Below are 15,014 nucleotides of genomic sequence, written 5' to 3'. Positions count from 1 at the left end.
GAATCATTGATCACCTATGCCGGTTCTGACATCCAGTATTGCAAACAAGTCTCCCAATTCCAGTACATAGAACATAGAAAATAGGTGCAGGAGTAGGCCATTCGGCCCTTCGAGCCTGCACCACCATTCGATAACATCATGGCTGATCATTCCCTCAGTACCCCTTTCCTGCTTTCTCTCCATACCCCTTGATCCCCTTAGCCGTAAGGGCCATATCTAACTCTCTCTTGAATATATCCAATGAACTGGCATCAACAACTCTCTGCAGTAGGGAATTCCACAGGTTAACAACTCTCTGAGTGAAGAAGTTTCTCCTCATCTCAGTCCTAAATGGCCTACCCCTTATCTTAAGACGGTGTCCCCTGGTTCTGGACTTCCCAACATCGGGAACATTCTTCCTGCATCTAACCTGTCCCGTCCGGTCAGAATCTTATACGTTTCTATGAGATCCCCTCTCATCCTTCTAAACTCCAATGTATAAAGGCCCAGTTGATCCAGTCTCTCCTCAGATGTCAGTCCAGCCATCCCAGGAATCAGTCTGGTGAACCTTCGCTGCACCATTGCCTTTTCAAAATGCTTATCCGAGTACTTTCTAGAGAGGTATACTCCTGAAAAGACTTACAGTGAAAAACCTCTGTAATAACAAAGCTTATTCACCATATATGTGTATTAAAATAATAAGTTGCTTTTATTTGTATTCTAGTAGCACTGGTAATATTGGTTGCATTCTTTCAAATGTGACAGATTAGTGTATTTTTAGGCTTTTATTTATCTTGCATATCCTCTCTGTCAACTGAGAAACAAGACTGGAAACATTGCAGTTCACTTCAAGAATTTACGATTTCCTGATAATATCGCACAGATAGATTAGACCCAACTTTCGGCCTCCTGCTGATCTTACTGCCTGAAAGAGCAGATTGCACGGAAGTTTCTGCCCTCATTGAAATCAGCAGGCAGCACCATAATACGGTGCTGCCTGCGCTCTGTTTAAGGGCGGCCGTTAAGCTTGGCCCGTGGTGGCACCGCTCATTTTCGAATTTAATCGAATCTCTAGGCCAACAAGTTTGATATATAAGAGATTACTTGACTGGCTTAAAGGGCTGAAAGCAAATAAATCCCCAGGGACAGATGGTATTTATCTCAAGAGTACTGAGCGTCTATGGACGAATTATGTAAAACATTAACAGTCATTATGAAGAAGTTACAAAAACAACACTGGAGCAGATCCAGAGGTGCCCATTTTCTAAAAGTGTGACAAAGACCCATTAGCCTTACCAGGTACACGAGGTAAAACAATGAAATTGCTTATTAGGAGCAAACTTGAGGGTTAGTTGTACAATAATCTAGTAAACAGCAACCAACATGGATTCAGAGGGGGTGGTCCTGCCTGACCAATCTCCTCCACTTTTTTTTGAGTAAGTGACATTCAAAATGGATTGCAGAATGCCCTATGCCATGGTGTACCTAGACTTACAAATTACATTACAAAAAGTCCACTTGAAAACCTCTCTCTCTAGGTGTGGGAGTCAGTTGGTGTAGTTAAAACAACCACCTTTATTCAGCCACATAAGTGGTTTATTTGAGGCCATGCCAACTCCGCCAGTTACAAATACTGAATAAGTAGACAGTTCAGAAAATACACATGTTTTTCAGCAAATCTAGTCAAAGATATGTATGAAGAGTTATATTTACTTTATCACTATTACACAAATCAAAGCACATAGCCTGATTATGACTATGTTTGTCTTTCAATTCTAAACACATTTTTAAATAATAAATGTTCACATCATACTTAGAAGCACAAACTACAATGCTATGAGCAAAATAATACAAATTATAATCCCTTTCAAGGGTTGTTGGGAGGGTGTTTTAATTGAGCAGGCCCCATCTACAATAATCTATTGGACTGTTCCACGGTTTTAGGTTAGGTACTGGGATAGTGAGGACTGAAAATTATAACATTTAGGAAGAGATTGAACTATTTTTCATCTTTCCTTCTTTACAAAATATTTCTGCAACAGTAATGGCCTCTAAAAATGTTCTTCTCATATTATATGGTTGAAGTCAACTTTTATTCAGAAATCCCCCTCCAAATAAGCAACACAGTCCTTCCAGAATTGCCTTTCATGAAGTTAACCCATTCTTACTGTTCTTTTTTTGTGGTGTCTCTTATATATAAATAGAGAGTCAAATGCCCACCTACTCAGAACACATTCTAAAGTAAACAATGAGAACATTTCCTGGTACAAAGTTTCATTTATCACACTTTATGTTATTATCTCAGTCTACAGTGTGTCCTCATTTCAAGTTTGTGAAATAACAAAGAGTAACCACCACCAATTTGCATTAGTTCTGAGCAACTGAGCATCGTTCTTGTTACTTTTGTTTTAAACTGTGCAGAAGCAGATACAGTATTAAATATCTGCAGTTCACATTTCTAGTGTGTGGTAGTTAGTTTTAATTTTATTTTTAACTTCACTATTATCCATGGCAATTGGGAGTATGGGATATCTGATCTGTTCCGCACTCTTAATTAAGGACAACTTTGTGGATGTGGGAAGCTAAATTGTGGAGGAATGAAAAAAATTAGGAAATCAAAATTAAAACCTTGGGGTACAACACAAGGCCACTGCAGTGATCCCTCATACTCTGTTTCAAACATCTAATATTTGACATTGTATTTCCCTCCTGCCCAACTAATCCCCTGCCTGATCAGCATCTATAAGTATGTCTGTTCACTCTATTTAAACCAAAGAAACAACACATATTATTTTTATTGTACTCTGAATGTAACTGACATTTCAATGAATGTGCAATTGGGAAGTAGGACTGTCTCAATGTCCAAGTAATAGATAAGTTGTAAATCACAGGCGAGGATAGAATATCTCCACCTCCTAGTTCTGTTTCCTGATTCTCACTTCAACTCATATAAGCAGACATATTTAAAGGTAGGTGCAATAAAAGCAGTGGAAGGCAGATTTGTTAGGAAATGTTGCACCTACTGCTATTGAGTAATGTTAGGATGCTTGTTCGGAATAATGATCAATTATTGTTGGCTAAAACATGAGACCTATAACTAGGTGACTTGGTAGGTTAGTACATTGGTCTTTCATCTATGTTTTCAAATAGTGAGGTTGAAGGCTCTTCTATCTTTTGACTTCATCACTTTAATGATTTCCTGTCTGAACCACTTAACTTTCTGCTGTCATGTTTTTGTCTTAAATAAGAACTACCTGTAAATTGATTGCCAAATTCCAAATGTCTGTGCCAACTCAGCTAAAGGTAGATAAGATAAATATTGATGCGTTTCTTCAGCCATTTAAGTTTTTATTTAAATTGAAAGTAAGAATTTACTTTCAAGATTTCATTCCCTCCATAAAATTTGATACTGATTAAAGATTGTGCCATTTTGGTGGCCATTGGAGCATTCTGCTTTTCCTCTCTATGGCTGCCTTTTGTCCACCCATGTTTTTTTATTATAAAATCGTTTCTAAGTTTTTTTAAAATTGAAAACATATCTGGTGCTCACTGGCTGAAAACTATTTGCGGCCACAAGATTCTGCTTCCCAATTTCCAACGCACAGCCACTTGCTATCGTCGGTGCCCCATGGCTCTGCTACTCCTGAGCATCAACACAGTCGCCCATTTCTGGATCCTGCTGCCGGTAGTTATTTATTCAAAATTGCAGTCCCTTTCTGGTGTTTGATTTATTCATGCAGAATTTGCTGAAAAAATAACAGAATGACACACACCGTTATTAATGTGCAAAATTGGCCAGCAATTTGTGGTGAGGAAGAGTTACCCTGTGAATTACAAATTGCCACAATTTGCTGAACAAATTTGTGCCACTCCGCCATTAGCTTCGCCCAAGTTGATGCTTGCTCACTTCCACTTTAGTAATGGTTATATATGGATATATTTTCCTTTTAGGCCAATCTTCCAGCCAGCAAGAAAAATAAACACTACTCTTGAGGGAGTGCAGCGAAAGTTCACCAGACTGACTCCAGGGATGGCGAACTGACATAGCAAGAAAGACTGGATCAACTGGGCTTGTATTCACTGGAGTTCAGAAGAATGAGAGGGGAGCTCATAGCAACGTTTAAAATTCTGACGGGTTTAGACAGGTTAGATGCAGGAAGAATGTTCCCAATGTCGGGGAAATCCAGAACCAGGGGTCACAGTCTAAGGATAAGGGGTAAGCCATTTAGGACCGAGATGAGGAGAAACTTCTTCACCCAGAGAGTGGTGAACCTGTGGAATTCTCTACCACACAAAGTTGTTGAGGCCAATTCACTAAATATATTCAAAAAGGAGTTAGATGTAGTCCTTACTACTAGGGGGATGAAGGGGTATGGCGAGAAAACAGGAATGAGGTACTGAAGTTGCATGTTCAGCCATGAACTCACTGAATGGCGGTGCAGGCTCGAAGGGCCGAATGGCCTACTCCTGTACCTATTTTCTATGTTTCTATGTTTCTTTAGTGATTGGATCAGCCACCTTCAACACAAAGCTCAAGTTATTAAAGGCAAGAGTTACTTCTGATATGAATTTATTATGTACAATATAAAGTATATAATTATCAGTGCCAAGTGAGGCATTTCAATGAGCTTCTAACCACAATATAAATTGGGCCCTTTTTTTTGTTGATCATCACCCTTGATCCCTCTGTCCTTGCAAATTACCGCCTAATCTCCAAGCTCCCTTTCCTCTCCAAAGTCCTTGAACACATCGTCACTTTCCAAATCCACGCTCATCTTTCCCGCAATTCCATGTTTTAATCTCTCCAATCGGGTTTGCACCCTTGCCACAGTACCGAAATGGCCCTTATCAAAGTCAAAGGTAGGGCTGCCCTCGCCTGTTTCCGTTTTTATCTATTCATTTGTAACCAGAGAATCACCTGCAATGGCTTTTCTTCCCACTCCCACACTGTTAACTCTGGAGTCCCCCAAGGATCTATCCTTGGCCCCCTCCTATTTCCCATTTACATGCTGCCCCTCTGCGTCATCATCTGTAAACACGTAAATTTCCACATGTACGCTGACGATACCCAGCTCCACCTCACCACTGCCTCTCTTGCCTGCTCCACTGTCTCTGATTTGTCAGAGTGCTTGTCTGACATTTAATAATGGATGAGCAGAAATTACCTCCAATTAAACAGATTCCGTTCCCTAGCCACCGACTCCATTCCATTCCCTGACAACTGCCTAAGGCTGAACCAGACCATTCGCACCTTGGTGTTGTACTTGACACCGAGATGAGCTTCTAACCTCATATCTGCTCCATCACCTAGAACGCTTATTTCAACCTTCAGAACATTGCCCGACTCCATCCCTGCCTCAGCTCATCTACTGCTAAAACCCTCATCCATGCCTTTTTTTCCTCTAGACTTGACTATTCCAATACTCTCCTGGGCGGCCCCCCATCTTCCACCCTATATAAACTTGAGCTCATCCAAAACTCTGCCACCCATATCCTAACTTGCACCAAGTCCCATTCACCCATCATCCATGACTTACATTGGCTCCCGGTCCAGCAATGCCTTGATATGAAAATTCCCATCCTTGTTTTCAAATCGCTCCATGGCCTCGCCCTTCCCTATCTCTGTAACCTCCTCCAGCCCTACATGCCTTCAAGATCTCTGCACTCCTTCAAATCTGGGCTTTGGTGCATCCCTGATTTTAATTGCTCCACCATTCACAGCCATGCCTTCAGCGGCGTAGGCACTAACCGCTGGAATTCCTTCCCTAAACCTCTCTGCCACTCTTCCTTTAAGATACTCCTTAAAACCTACCTCTTTGTCCAAGCTTTACTCATTTGTTCTAATATCTCCTTATGTAGCCCTATTTCAAATTTTGTTTGAACCATGTCTGTGAAGTGCCTTGGGATGTTTTAGTTCATTAAAGGTGCTATATAAATACAAGTTTTTGTTGTTGTTGCCAAGTGAATTTAAAGGTCATTCTGGTTGTGCATTAAAATATTTTTTTAATGTATATGGTTATGCAACTAAAACAATGATGCGAAGAATGCTGTGTTTCAATCGTTATGTTAGAATTGGAGCCAAAGTGTCTCCTTAGACTGATATTAGATGCTTAGAAATGCCAATGTTTTGCTTCCCTGTTGAGATGTTATCAAACACAGCAATTAGTAGGACCACCTATACTGTTCTCCACCAGTTTCTTTTAATGAAAAATTAATTATCCCTTTAAACTTTAGTTAGATTTTCCCTTCTCGAGTTTATTATAACATAATTGGGGGGAAAATTCCAGTCAGAGGCTTCCTTCGGACGAACACCTCTGACCTGAAATTTTTTATGCTTCCAACACCACATCATCTACTGGAATATAATTACAAAGTACCTGATGAACACGGAGGCGCCTTCAATTCCAGTCGGAGGCCTTAATTCAATGCGCAGCGTACGGGGAAATGACTTCCTTGTATGTACGAAAATGCTGCAGTCACATGGGCTTGGACCACCAATCACTCTTTAGTATTCTCATTGATAATAATGGGAACTCTGTTTTTACGAGTTGCCATTACTATCAATGAGAATAACCCCCAAAACAAGAAATTCAACATAATAAAAAAAACACCTCACATATTTAAAATTAATTGAAATTAAAATTAATTAAATGTTTTAGAAAAAAAAGATTTGGGGGAATTTTTCTTAATGTGTTTTAACAGGGTTGAAAATAAACTTATCTTAATGGACAGGGTTTTTAACATAAAAATGTATAGTTAAATTTAATTTTTATATGTTTTAAAACTCTTATGCTGGAAAAAGTAAGCTATACGCCTGCTTTTATCAGGCGTAAAAGTTTGAATGACATTCGCTGGGCATGAGCTGGGAAAATAGCCCAATTTTTCCCGCACGGATGTCCTTTTCCCAGGGATGTGGAGGATCTGTCAAGAGAAATCTTGACAGATCGGAAAAAACAGTTTTCGGCACATGCGTATCATGCCCCGAAAACCGGCTTTTGCAAGGCCTCACTGGGTCCATGCGCAGTTCACATGGACCCGGCGAGGCCGGAATTTTCGGCACAATGGTATTTTGTTTACATTAAATTTACAATCCTTCAAGATAAAGTCCAATTAAATGTATAATAGCAAATGCCAATGCCAAAGTTTCAAAATTGTTATTAAGGGGCCCAAATTCTTCAGTTGTTCTAGTGGAAACTTTCTTGTAATCTTGGCAGGAATCTTCTGGAATGATCATAAACCCCACTAGGGATCCAGATATGCCAGGTCCTGGCCCTGTGCCAACATTTCTGGTATAGCCTTGTGGGAACAAAGCCTCTGCCTGTCCCTACAAGGCCATCGACATACAGTGGGGTGGGTGAGGTTGGGGGCGAGAGGAGAAAAGGTCATGGACTCACTAAGTCAGGAGCTGCTCTGCCCTGGTTCTCAGTTGGGGCATGGCAAAGCATTGGTGGAGGTATACCTGGTTTCATCAGGCATATGTCATCAACATCTGGTGGAAGTGATACCCTCCTGGAGATTCAGGCAGGGTCGGGGTTTGGACCCCTCCAAAAATTTGTTTTTTAACATTGCAAGCAGTTTCCTGGCCGAAGTGGCCTCTTTCATTTTCTAAGCAGGGGCCTGGAGCAAGGCTAGGTACAGTCTCGTTGCAGGGCATAGTGCTCTATGTTCACTCCCAACTTGGCAAAGTTGGAGGTGAACCTAATGATACCGCCCTCTGACTTCATGAACTTTGGTAGGGTCAGCAACAAAGGTCACCAGTGGGTGTAATGCAGATGTACCTGTTGGGATTGCATTCACTAGGATATTCCAGGCTGAAATTTTTTATGCTTCCAACACCACATCATCTACTGGAATATAATGACCATCCACAGTTGATTCATCAGCCCACGTGTGCAGGAGACTGTACTGACAGTGGTCATGCTCCAATTTAGTGAACATATTAATGCCTGAGATCATTGTCCAGTCTGCTCTGGCAGGTAAGCGGATTTTCTTCACTTGTTTCTCCTCTGGTGCAAACCCAAAGAACTTCTTGATGTGCTTCAAAGCATACAGTTGAGAATGTTTTTTAACCGTCTCTTGAAAGAGGCTATCTTCATTTTCTAGATATTGTGCCCAGTAGCTTAGGTGTAGAAAACTGAGAGGAGAGCAATATCTTGGAATACAGACAGCCAGAAAAGCAACAATAGTCACACAGGCAATTAAAATCCAACCAGCCACCTATGGTAAAAAGAAAAAAAGTTAGAAACATTTGATTTATCTGAAAGAATCTGCAGTCAAATTTGTACAGTTAGTTTAACTTAACTCGCTCAGCGGAAAGCTGATGCAATCAGATCAAATGGAAAGTAAAATTAGGCGGTGTGTAAAATAGATCCATTTGATTGTGTCAGATGAACACTTTTTGGGGGTAATTTTGATTTTGCACAATAATGTGAAATGAGCTCGTTTTATGTCTGGGCTGCGCCGGATGCCCGTTTTTCGCGCCACAAAGTGCGCCTAAAAAAAACTCACCTATTCTCCGGCTCCCTGCAGGTCCTCTGGAGCTGGGCGCGGCGCAGCATGAGCTGTGGGGGGCGGAGCCAGGTCCCTGCGCTGAAAACAGTGCCGGGACCTCTGCACATGCGCGCTACACTTACTCCATTCTAAGTTAGTTTGGAGTATGTTTTCACTGCCTAAACTTTCAAAACGGGCATAAGTTGCCAGACACGCCCCCTTTTGAAAAAAAAAATCTGTTCCAAACTGAAACTGTTCTAACTGACTAGAACTGGAGCAAACTAAATGCCGAGTATTGCAATTTCTAAGATACTCCATTCTAAACCAGTTACTCCAAAAAAACAGGAGCAATTCAGGCCGAAACTTGGCCCCATGATCTCCATTGAAGGCTACCAACTCATTATCGCCCATTTTACACCATCACACAAAGTCAAGAGCTGCTACTGAAGTAGCTGCTACTGCCATCAGTCCTAAATTTGCATTTCTCTCATTTAAATTTGTCCTACAGCCAGGTTTTAATTTGAAATAATGGTTCAGATTTAACTTTTCTATCCCATTCACCTCCTTATGCCTCCCTGAAATCTCTCAATTATCTAGAGCAAGAAAATGCAGTTTGGGTTTAAAATAATCAAATTTTTAATGGAATGACTATTTGTTGCCACAATCTCCAAATGAAGATCAAAAAATCAAGAAATTTCTCTGAAATGTTAATGAGAATTTCATTAATCAGTTGGGAAGTTATTAAACCTTCCTGGGGTGCAATGCATTTCTGCAAGTGATGCACCACTAGACCTGGGAACAGAGCAGTTGAGCAATGGCGAGCTGAAACAGGGATGGAGCACGATAAGAGGCCCAAGTTAGAGCAATCCATTTTCTGTTATCTGGCAACTGTGCCAAGCAAAATCTGGTGCCTGAGGTGGGCATCTATGATTTAACAAATTCTTCTTCTACAACAAATACTGTATGAGTTAATAGTAATGCCAATAGCAATATAGAAAACTTATATACTTGTAATATTTTATAACCATGGATATATGAAATAAAATGACAAACTATAAGTTCTCACTCATTATTGTGCCTGTTAGGTTGCAGAGCTGCTGAGCTTATTATAGATAAAAAATATCTATAATAAGATTATAGATGAGTCGGTCGTACCTCAGTGGTAGAACTCTGAGTCAAAGCGTTGTGGTTCAAGTCCCACTCCAGAGACTTGAGCTCAAAATTTAGGTTGACACTCCAGTGCAGTACTAAGAGAGTACTACACTGCCTTTCAGATTACACGTTAAGTCAAGGCCTCATCTTTTTTCAGGTGGATGTAAGAAGTCCCATGGCATTATTTTGAAGAAGAGCAGGGGAGTTCTCCCTGGCGTCCTGCCCAATATTGTCCATCAATCAACATCACTAAAACAGATTATCTGGTGGTTTTCTCATTGCTGTTTGTGGGACATTGGTGTGTGCAACTTGGCTGCCATGTTTCTTATCATCATCATCATCACAGGCAGTCCCTCAAAACGAGGATGACTTGCTTCCAAGCCAAAAAAAGGATGAGTTCACAGGTGTTTCAATGAAGGACCTAATATTCCAGGTCCTGAACTACATCCTGAAGGGTGGAAGATGCCTGTGCGTGGATGTTTTTAACATGGGGTGGCCGTTGCATGCCAGCCACCACACGGGCTTGATAAAACTAGGTCTTGGTCCAGTGGCAAGGATTAACCAAGACCAGCTCTGCTGCACCGACCTAGGGCGCACACATATCACAGTGTGGGCTGGTCTATGCTGCCCCTGGGCCCTCGCCTCTTCTGGGCCCCGTAATCCACGCCTCTCCTGGGCCCCGATCACGTCCTTCTACAATCTTTTTCCGCTTCTTCGCCCCAATCCCGCCGGTCCTGCTGTATCTGCCCACGCTCCAATCACTGACCTGAACCTTGATGACGTCCCTCTTCGCTGCCATCGCCCCTCCTGCACCAGCTCACGCTGTACCTTGCAGAGGTATAACCGCCACGCTGTCCATGGGCCGCCGCTTGCCGCTCCTTTTATGGCACCGACCTGCCGCTGATGGTCTCTCACTAGGACAAGACATCCCAAGGAGGATAGCCCACACAGCAAGGCCCTAGTGCTGTCGGGAGGAGGCAGAGACTGGACGCCAGGCATTCTCCCAGAAGGAGTGAGTCTGATGCTCTCCAGAGGTTTTTCTCACACACAGTTCCTGGCAGACGAGTTACATTGTGGCACTGGCATGGAATTTGATTGGCTGGCACATTCCCTCAGCCGTGGGGGATTGTGCATGGAGCAGGCAGGGTTTGGAAAGTAGGGGGTTGGGAGGGACGGGGGTTGGGGAACGATATGAAAAACAAAGGTGGTGGATGCAAGAATTACAACAGTGATTTCAAAAGTTCAGGGATATGTGCTAAAATGACAGTTTGCACATTTTAAGGCAACTTCTGCAATGTAGTTCCTGATTTTGTTATACCTTTAGAAATGTATTACATAAAATATAGTTACAACACAAGGTTGCATATTGAAGCAAAAGCATGTGATTTGGCTGTTTTCAGTACAAATGTAAGAACAGCTAAAACAGTCAGATTTTATATACTTGAATGGAATAATGAAGGTTACATAGAGATCGCAGTTAGACTGAAAGTAAATCTGAGCCACACACCATAAAACAACAGATATTGCAAACTTAAAATAAAAGTCCTATCGGCCACACTGCATTATAATTTCTATTTTACAGTATGACATAAGGGAGCGATTTCCGTCCCTCAGTTGGGTGATGGAGTGCACCCAAAGTACATTCCATCTGATCTGGATATACCTGTATTTGTTACCGGTCATTTTCCTCGGTCCAATCATATCATCATAGGCAGTCCCTCGTGTCGAGGATGACTTGCTTCCACGCCAAAAAGGAATGAGTTCACAGATGTTTCAATGAAGGATCGAATATTCCAGGTCCCAAACTACAGGTTGAAGGGTGGAAGATGTCTGTGTGTGGATTTTTTTAACGTTTGGTGGTCGTTGCACACCAGCCATCACATGGGCTTGACAGAGCTAGGTCTTGACCCAGTGACAAGAATTAGCCAAGACGACTGGGGACCAGCTCAACTGCACGGACCTAGTGCACACACATATCACAGTGTGGGCTGGCCCCTGCTGCCCCTGGGCCCTTGCCTCTTTGGGCCCCCGACTCACGCCTCTCCTGGGCCCCGATCACTCGCTGCTCCTGCGCCCCAACCTCGCCGCTCTAGCTGTACCTGCCCACGCTCCAATCAGCGACCTGGACCTTGGTGACCTCCAATCCTGTTGCTCTCTTTATTGCCGTCACTCTCCTGCAAGGACCATCAGCAAGTCGGACCATTTCAAGGTATTGCACCTATTGCTCAGTGATTGGCTAACTTTAATTAGCCAATCTGGACAAATGCTACAGATGAGCTGCATTTCCAAAGTTCACCAGTGAAGCATGTAGGGTGAACATTGATTTACCCAGCAGGGCCAAACAGCTGGAAATGGGGGTGAAAATCCCTATAGATTTCTGCGCTAGATTTCTGCTGCTAGCTGTGAGATCTTCTGGTTACTGTCTCAAAGCAGCAGCCAGAAGGCTGCAGTCCCAAAGAGCAACGGGGACCTGAAAAAAAGGAAAATGACTTTTTTGGCTCCTCCATGGTCTCAGCTCTTCTATCTCAGGATGGCAGGGTGCACGATTTTTGTCTTCTATGTGTCCTTCATAATGGGCATCCATTGGGTGCTGGAGGAGGCAAACAAGGCAGGCAAGTGTTGTGACATCACTTACTCCTCATTTATAGTCAATTTAAAAGGTTACACCTCCCGGTATACTCTGGAAATCCCATGGCAATGCTAAATGGGCAAAGATCGAGCATCACATGTCTCTGCCTCTTTTTCCTTTTCTTTACACCCAACTACTGAGCAGTTCCTGGGTGCAAACCAGAGGAAAATGGGTCCTACAAAATGTAATCTATTTCCCATATATTCTAATGCAGTTTCTATAATTTGTTTGCATCATAATATAGTAAACATACATTACAGGCACACATCAGCATTCAGTCAAAGAAAGAAAAAAGAACTTGTATTTAAATAGTTCCTTTCACAACTTCAGAATGTTCCAAAGGCCTTCACAACCAATTGTTTTTGAAAAATAGTCACTGTTGTAATGTAGGCAAACACACAGGAGTGGAATTATTATTGTTTCCAGCATTACGCTAGGAGATGATGGACAGAAAGCGGTTAGAATCACAACAAAATAAAACTTTAAGAAATCTTACTTATAACTGACATTTAATAGCAATCTAGAACGTGTGAGAGAGCTCAGTACTATTACAAGGGAAGATTGTGCCTTCTATTCAGCTTCATATTTCTGATGCAACACTGTCATTTGTTCTGTTTGAAGCACATTATGAGAATGGGTTTCAGCTTACATCTGCAAGTTTAGTGAGTACTGAACTATTTTTCTAAAGTTAAAAGACTTAACATGCTTAGTATTTTGTATGAATGATCCTTTATCACCATTGTAAAGTAATGCATACTTTCATATTTTAAGTTTACTAAACGTGGTAAACACAACTTTGATGAATAACGGACAATCAAATAGATTTTTAAATAATTAAAAAAAATGAAATGTCATAATTAATTTTTTACTGTTCGAAATCAAAGTAAGTATACGACTGGAAGACTAAATTAAGAAAACAATCTTTCACCCGTACATACCTGGGACTGGAACAGAAGAATACGATTGCCTTCATTTCTTAATTCACTGATGTTTTTTATCTCGTTAATGCTGACTTTAAGACAGGGAAAGCGAGCGAGAATGTTCCTCTGCTCCGGAAGACTGATGTTGTCAAAAGCTTTCCAACTATCAACTGATAAAAACTCACTCATGCCGCACCCGTAATACAAGCCATTTAGCAGAGTAACTGCCAGCCAGGTTACTGGAGCGATTGTGGCTGTTCCCGTTATGTTGCAAAGAACGAAGCAGGTTAGTTTGAAACTTTTATACTTCAAATTTGGGCCATTTCTAAAACTGATTATTAATTTCCAGGTCATATCATTAATAGCATATCCAAAGACCAGCAAAACCAGTGCAGGAACTACAGTAAAAGCCAGGCCGTAGTACAGGTTTACTGTTGGCTTACATGGACAATTGAAGGCAAAAAACGAGAATGCTTGTTGGCCAAAGATTGTCACCAATGCTATCATTACATTTAGAATCGTTCTCTGGTTACCTTTGATAAATGAGAAACTACTAGAAATAGACATTTTTTTAAACCTTAACCACCTCTTTTGCCGCCACCGCTGTGTTGCCTTCAATTCGGGGTTTGCGATTATAAGGCAGACCACAGAGAATGCAGCTTCTTATTAACACGCAGTGTCACTTCCTTTGTTGAAATCTCCAATTTGCTTCTCATTGCCATTGCAAGATGATGTATAATTAGTAGAGGACAGAAAGTATGATAATTTGTTTTCGATCTTTTGAAGACATTTTGCATTTCTAACTTATTCACTTCTTAACCGTTTTACTTTTGAATGGCTAATTACTTATGTTTTTGTATTTTTAATTCAAGTATAATCCTGCTTCACAACACCATCAACAACTTGCATTTATATAGCAACTTTTAATGTAGTAAAACGTCCCAGAATGTTTCACAAGAGAATAATCAAACAAAATTTAACACCGGGCCACAGAAGGGGATATTAGGGCAGAAGAGTTTAATGGGCGTTTATTAGGTTTAAAGGAGTGTTTTAAAGGAGACAAGGCGAGCCCCAGGAGGGCAGAGAAAACACTTCAAGGACACCCTCAAAGCCTCTCCACTGACTCTTGGGAATCCCTGGCCGAAGGCCGGTCAAAGTGGAGTAGGAGCATCCGAGAAGGCATCGCACACTTCGAGTCGAGTCTCTTATCTGGGAACACGCAGAATCCAAGCACAAAAAGCAGGAGTGTATGACAAATCAAGCACCCCACCCACCGTCTGCCCCACCTGTGACAGAGACTGTCGATCCCGCATTGGTCTCATCAGTCACCCAAGAACTCATTTTAGTGTGGAAGCAAGTCATCCTCGACTCCGAGGGATTGCCTAAGAAGAAGAGAGGCAGAGAGATTTAGGGAGGGAATTCCAGAGTTTAGGGATTTGGCAGCTGAAGGCACAGCCATCAATGGTGGGAGTATAGATATGGACCATATACAGTAGACACTTCAAGTCGCTGGAGAAATATCACCGACGATGTCTCCGCAAGATCCTGCAAATCCCCTGGGAGGACAGACGCACCAACGTTAGTGTCCTCGACCAGGCCAACATCCCCAGCATTGAAGCACTGACCACACTTGATCCCCACGGCAAACGAGCCAAAGGTGGGCAGAGGAAATGTTACAGGGACACCCTCAATGCCTCCCTGATAAAGTGCAACATCCCCACTGACACCTGAAAGTCCCTGGCCAAAGACCACCCGAAGTGGAGGAAGTGCATCCAGGAGGGCGCTGAGCACCTCGAGTCTCATCACTGAGAGCATGCAGAAATCAAGCGCAGGCAGCGGAAGGA

General features: G+C 42.0%; 1 protein-coding gene across 2 annotated transcripts; it reads right to left on the bottom strand.

The window, feature by feature from the left end:
- Positions 1-1,553: 1,553 nt before the first annotated feature.
- On the bottom strand, positions 1,554-13,737 carry LOC139267284 (calcium homeostasis modulator protein 4-like). Of its 2 annotated transcripts, none has more exons than XM_070885339.1 (3): positions 13,189-13,737; positions 7,758-8,196; positions 1,554-3,725 (listed from the first exon to the last, which is right to left on the bottom strand). In XM_070885339.1, exons 1-2 carry the CDS (start codon positions 13,735-13,737, stop codon positions 7,801-7,803), a joined length of 945 nt encoding a protein of 314 aa, XP_070741440.1. In that variant the 3' UTR covers positions 1,554-3,725; positions 7,758-7,800. The 2 variants fall into 2 exon arrangements, with proteins under 2 accessions (XP_070741440.1, XP_070741438.1); XM_070885337.1 differs by lacking the exon at positions 13,189-13,737 and adding an exon at positions 10,388-10,438.
- Positions 13,738-15,014: the final 1,277 nt, after the last annotated feature.

The sequence above is a fragment of the Pristiophorus japonicus genome, chromosome 7, assembly GCF_044704955.1.
Source record: "Pristiophorus japonicus isolate sPriJap1 chromosome 7, sPriJap1.hap1, whole genome shotgun sequence".
Lineage (NCBI taxonomy): Eukaryota > Metazoa > Chordata > Chondrichthyes > Pristiophoridae > Pristiophorus > Pristiophorus japonicus.
This window is presented reverse-complemented; position numbering and strand designations above follow the sequence as displayed.

Coding starts and splice junctions, on each gene's coding strand:
- LOC139267284 (XM_070885339.1), bottom strand. CDS start 13,737: ATGTCTATTTCTAGTAGTTTCTCATTTATCAAAGGTAACCAGAGAACG. Junction 8,197..13,188: donor TTCTTCTGTTCCAGTCCCAG/GTATGTACGGGT, acceptor TTTTTACCATAG/GTGGCTGGTTGGATTTTAAT.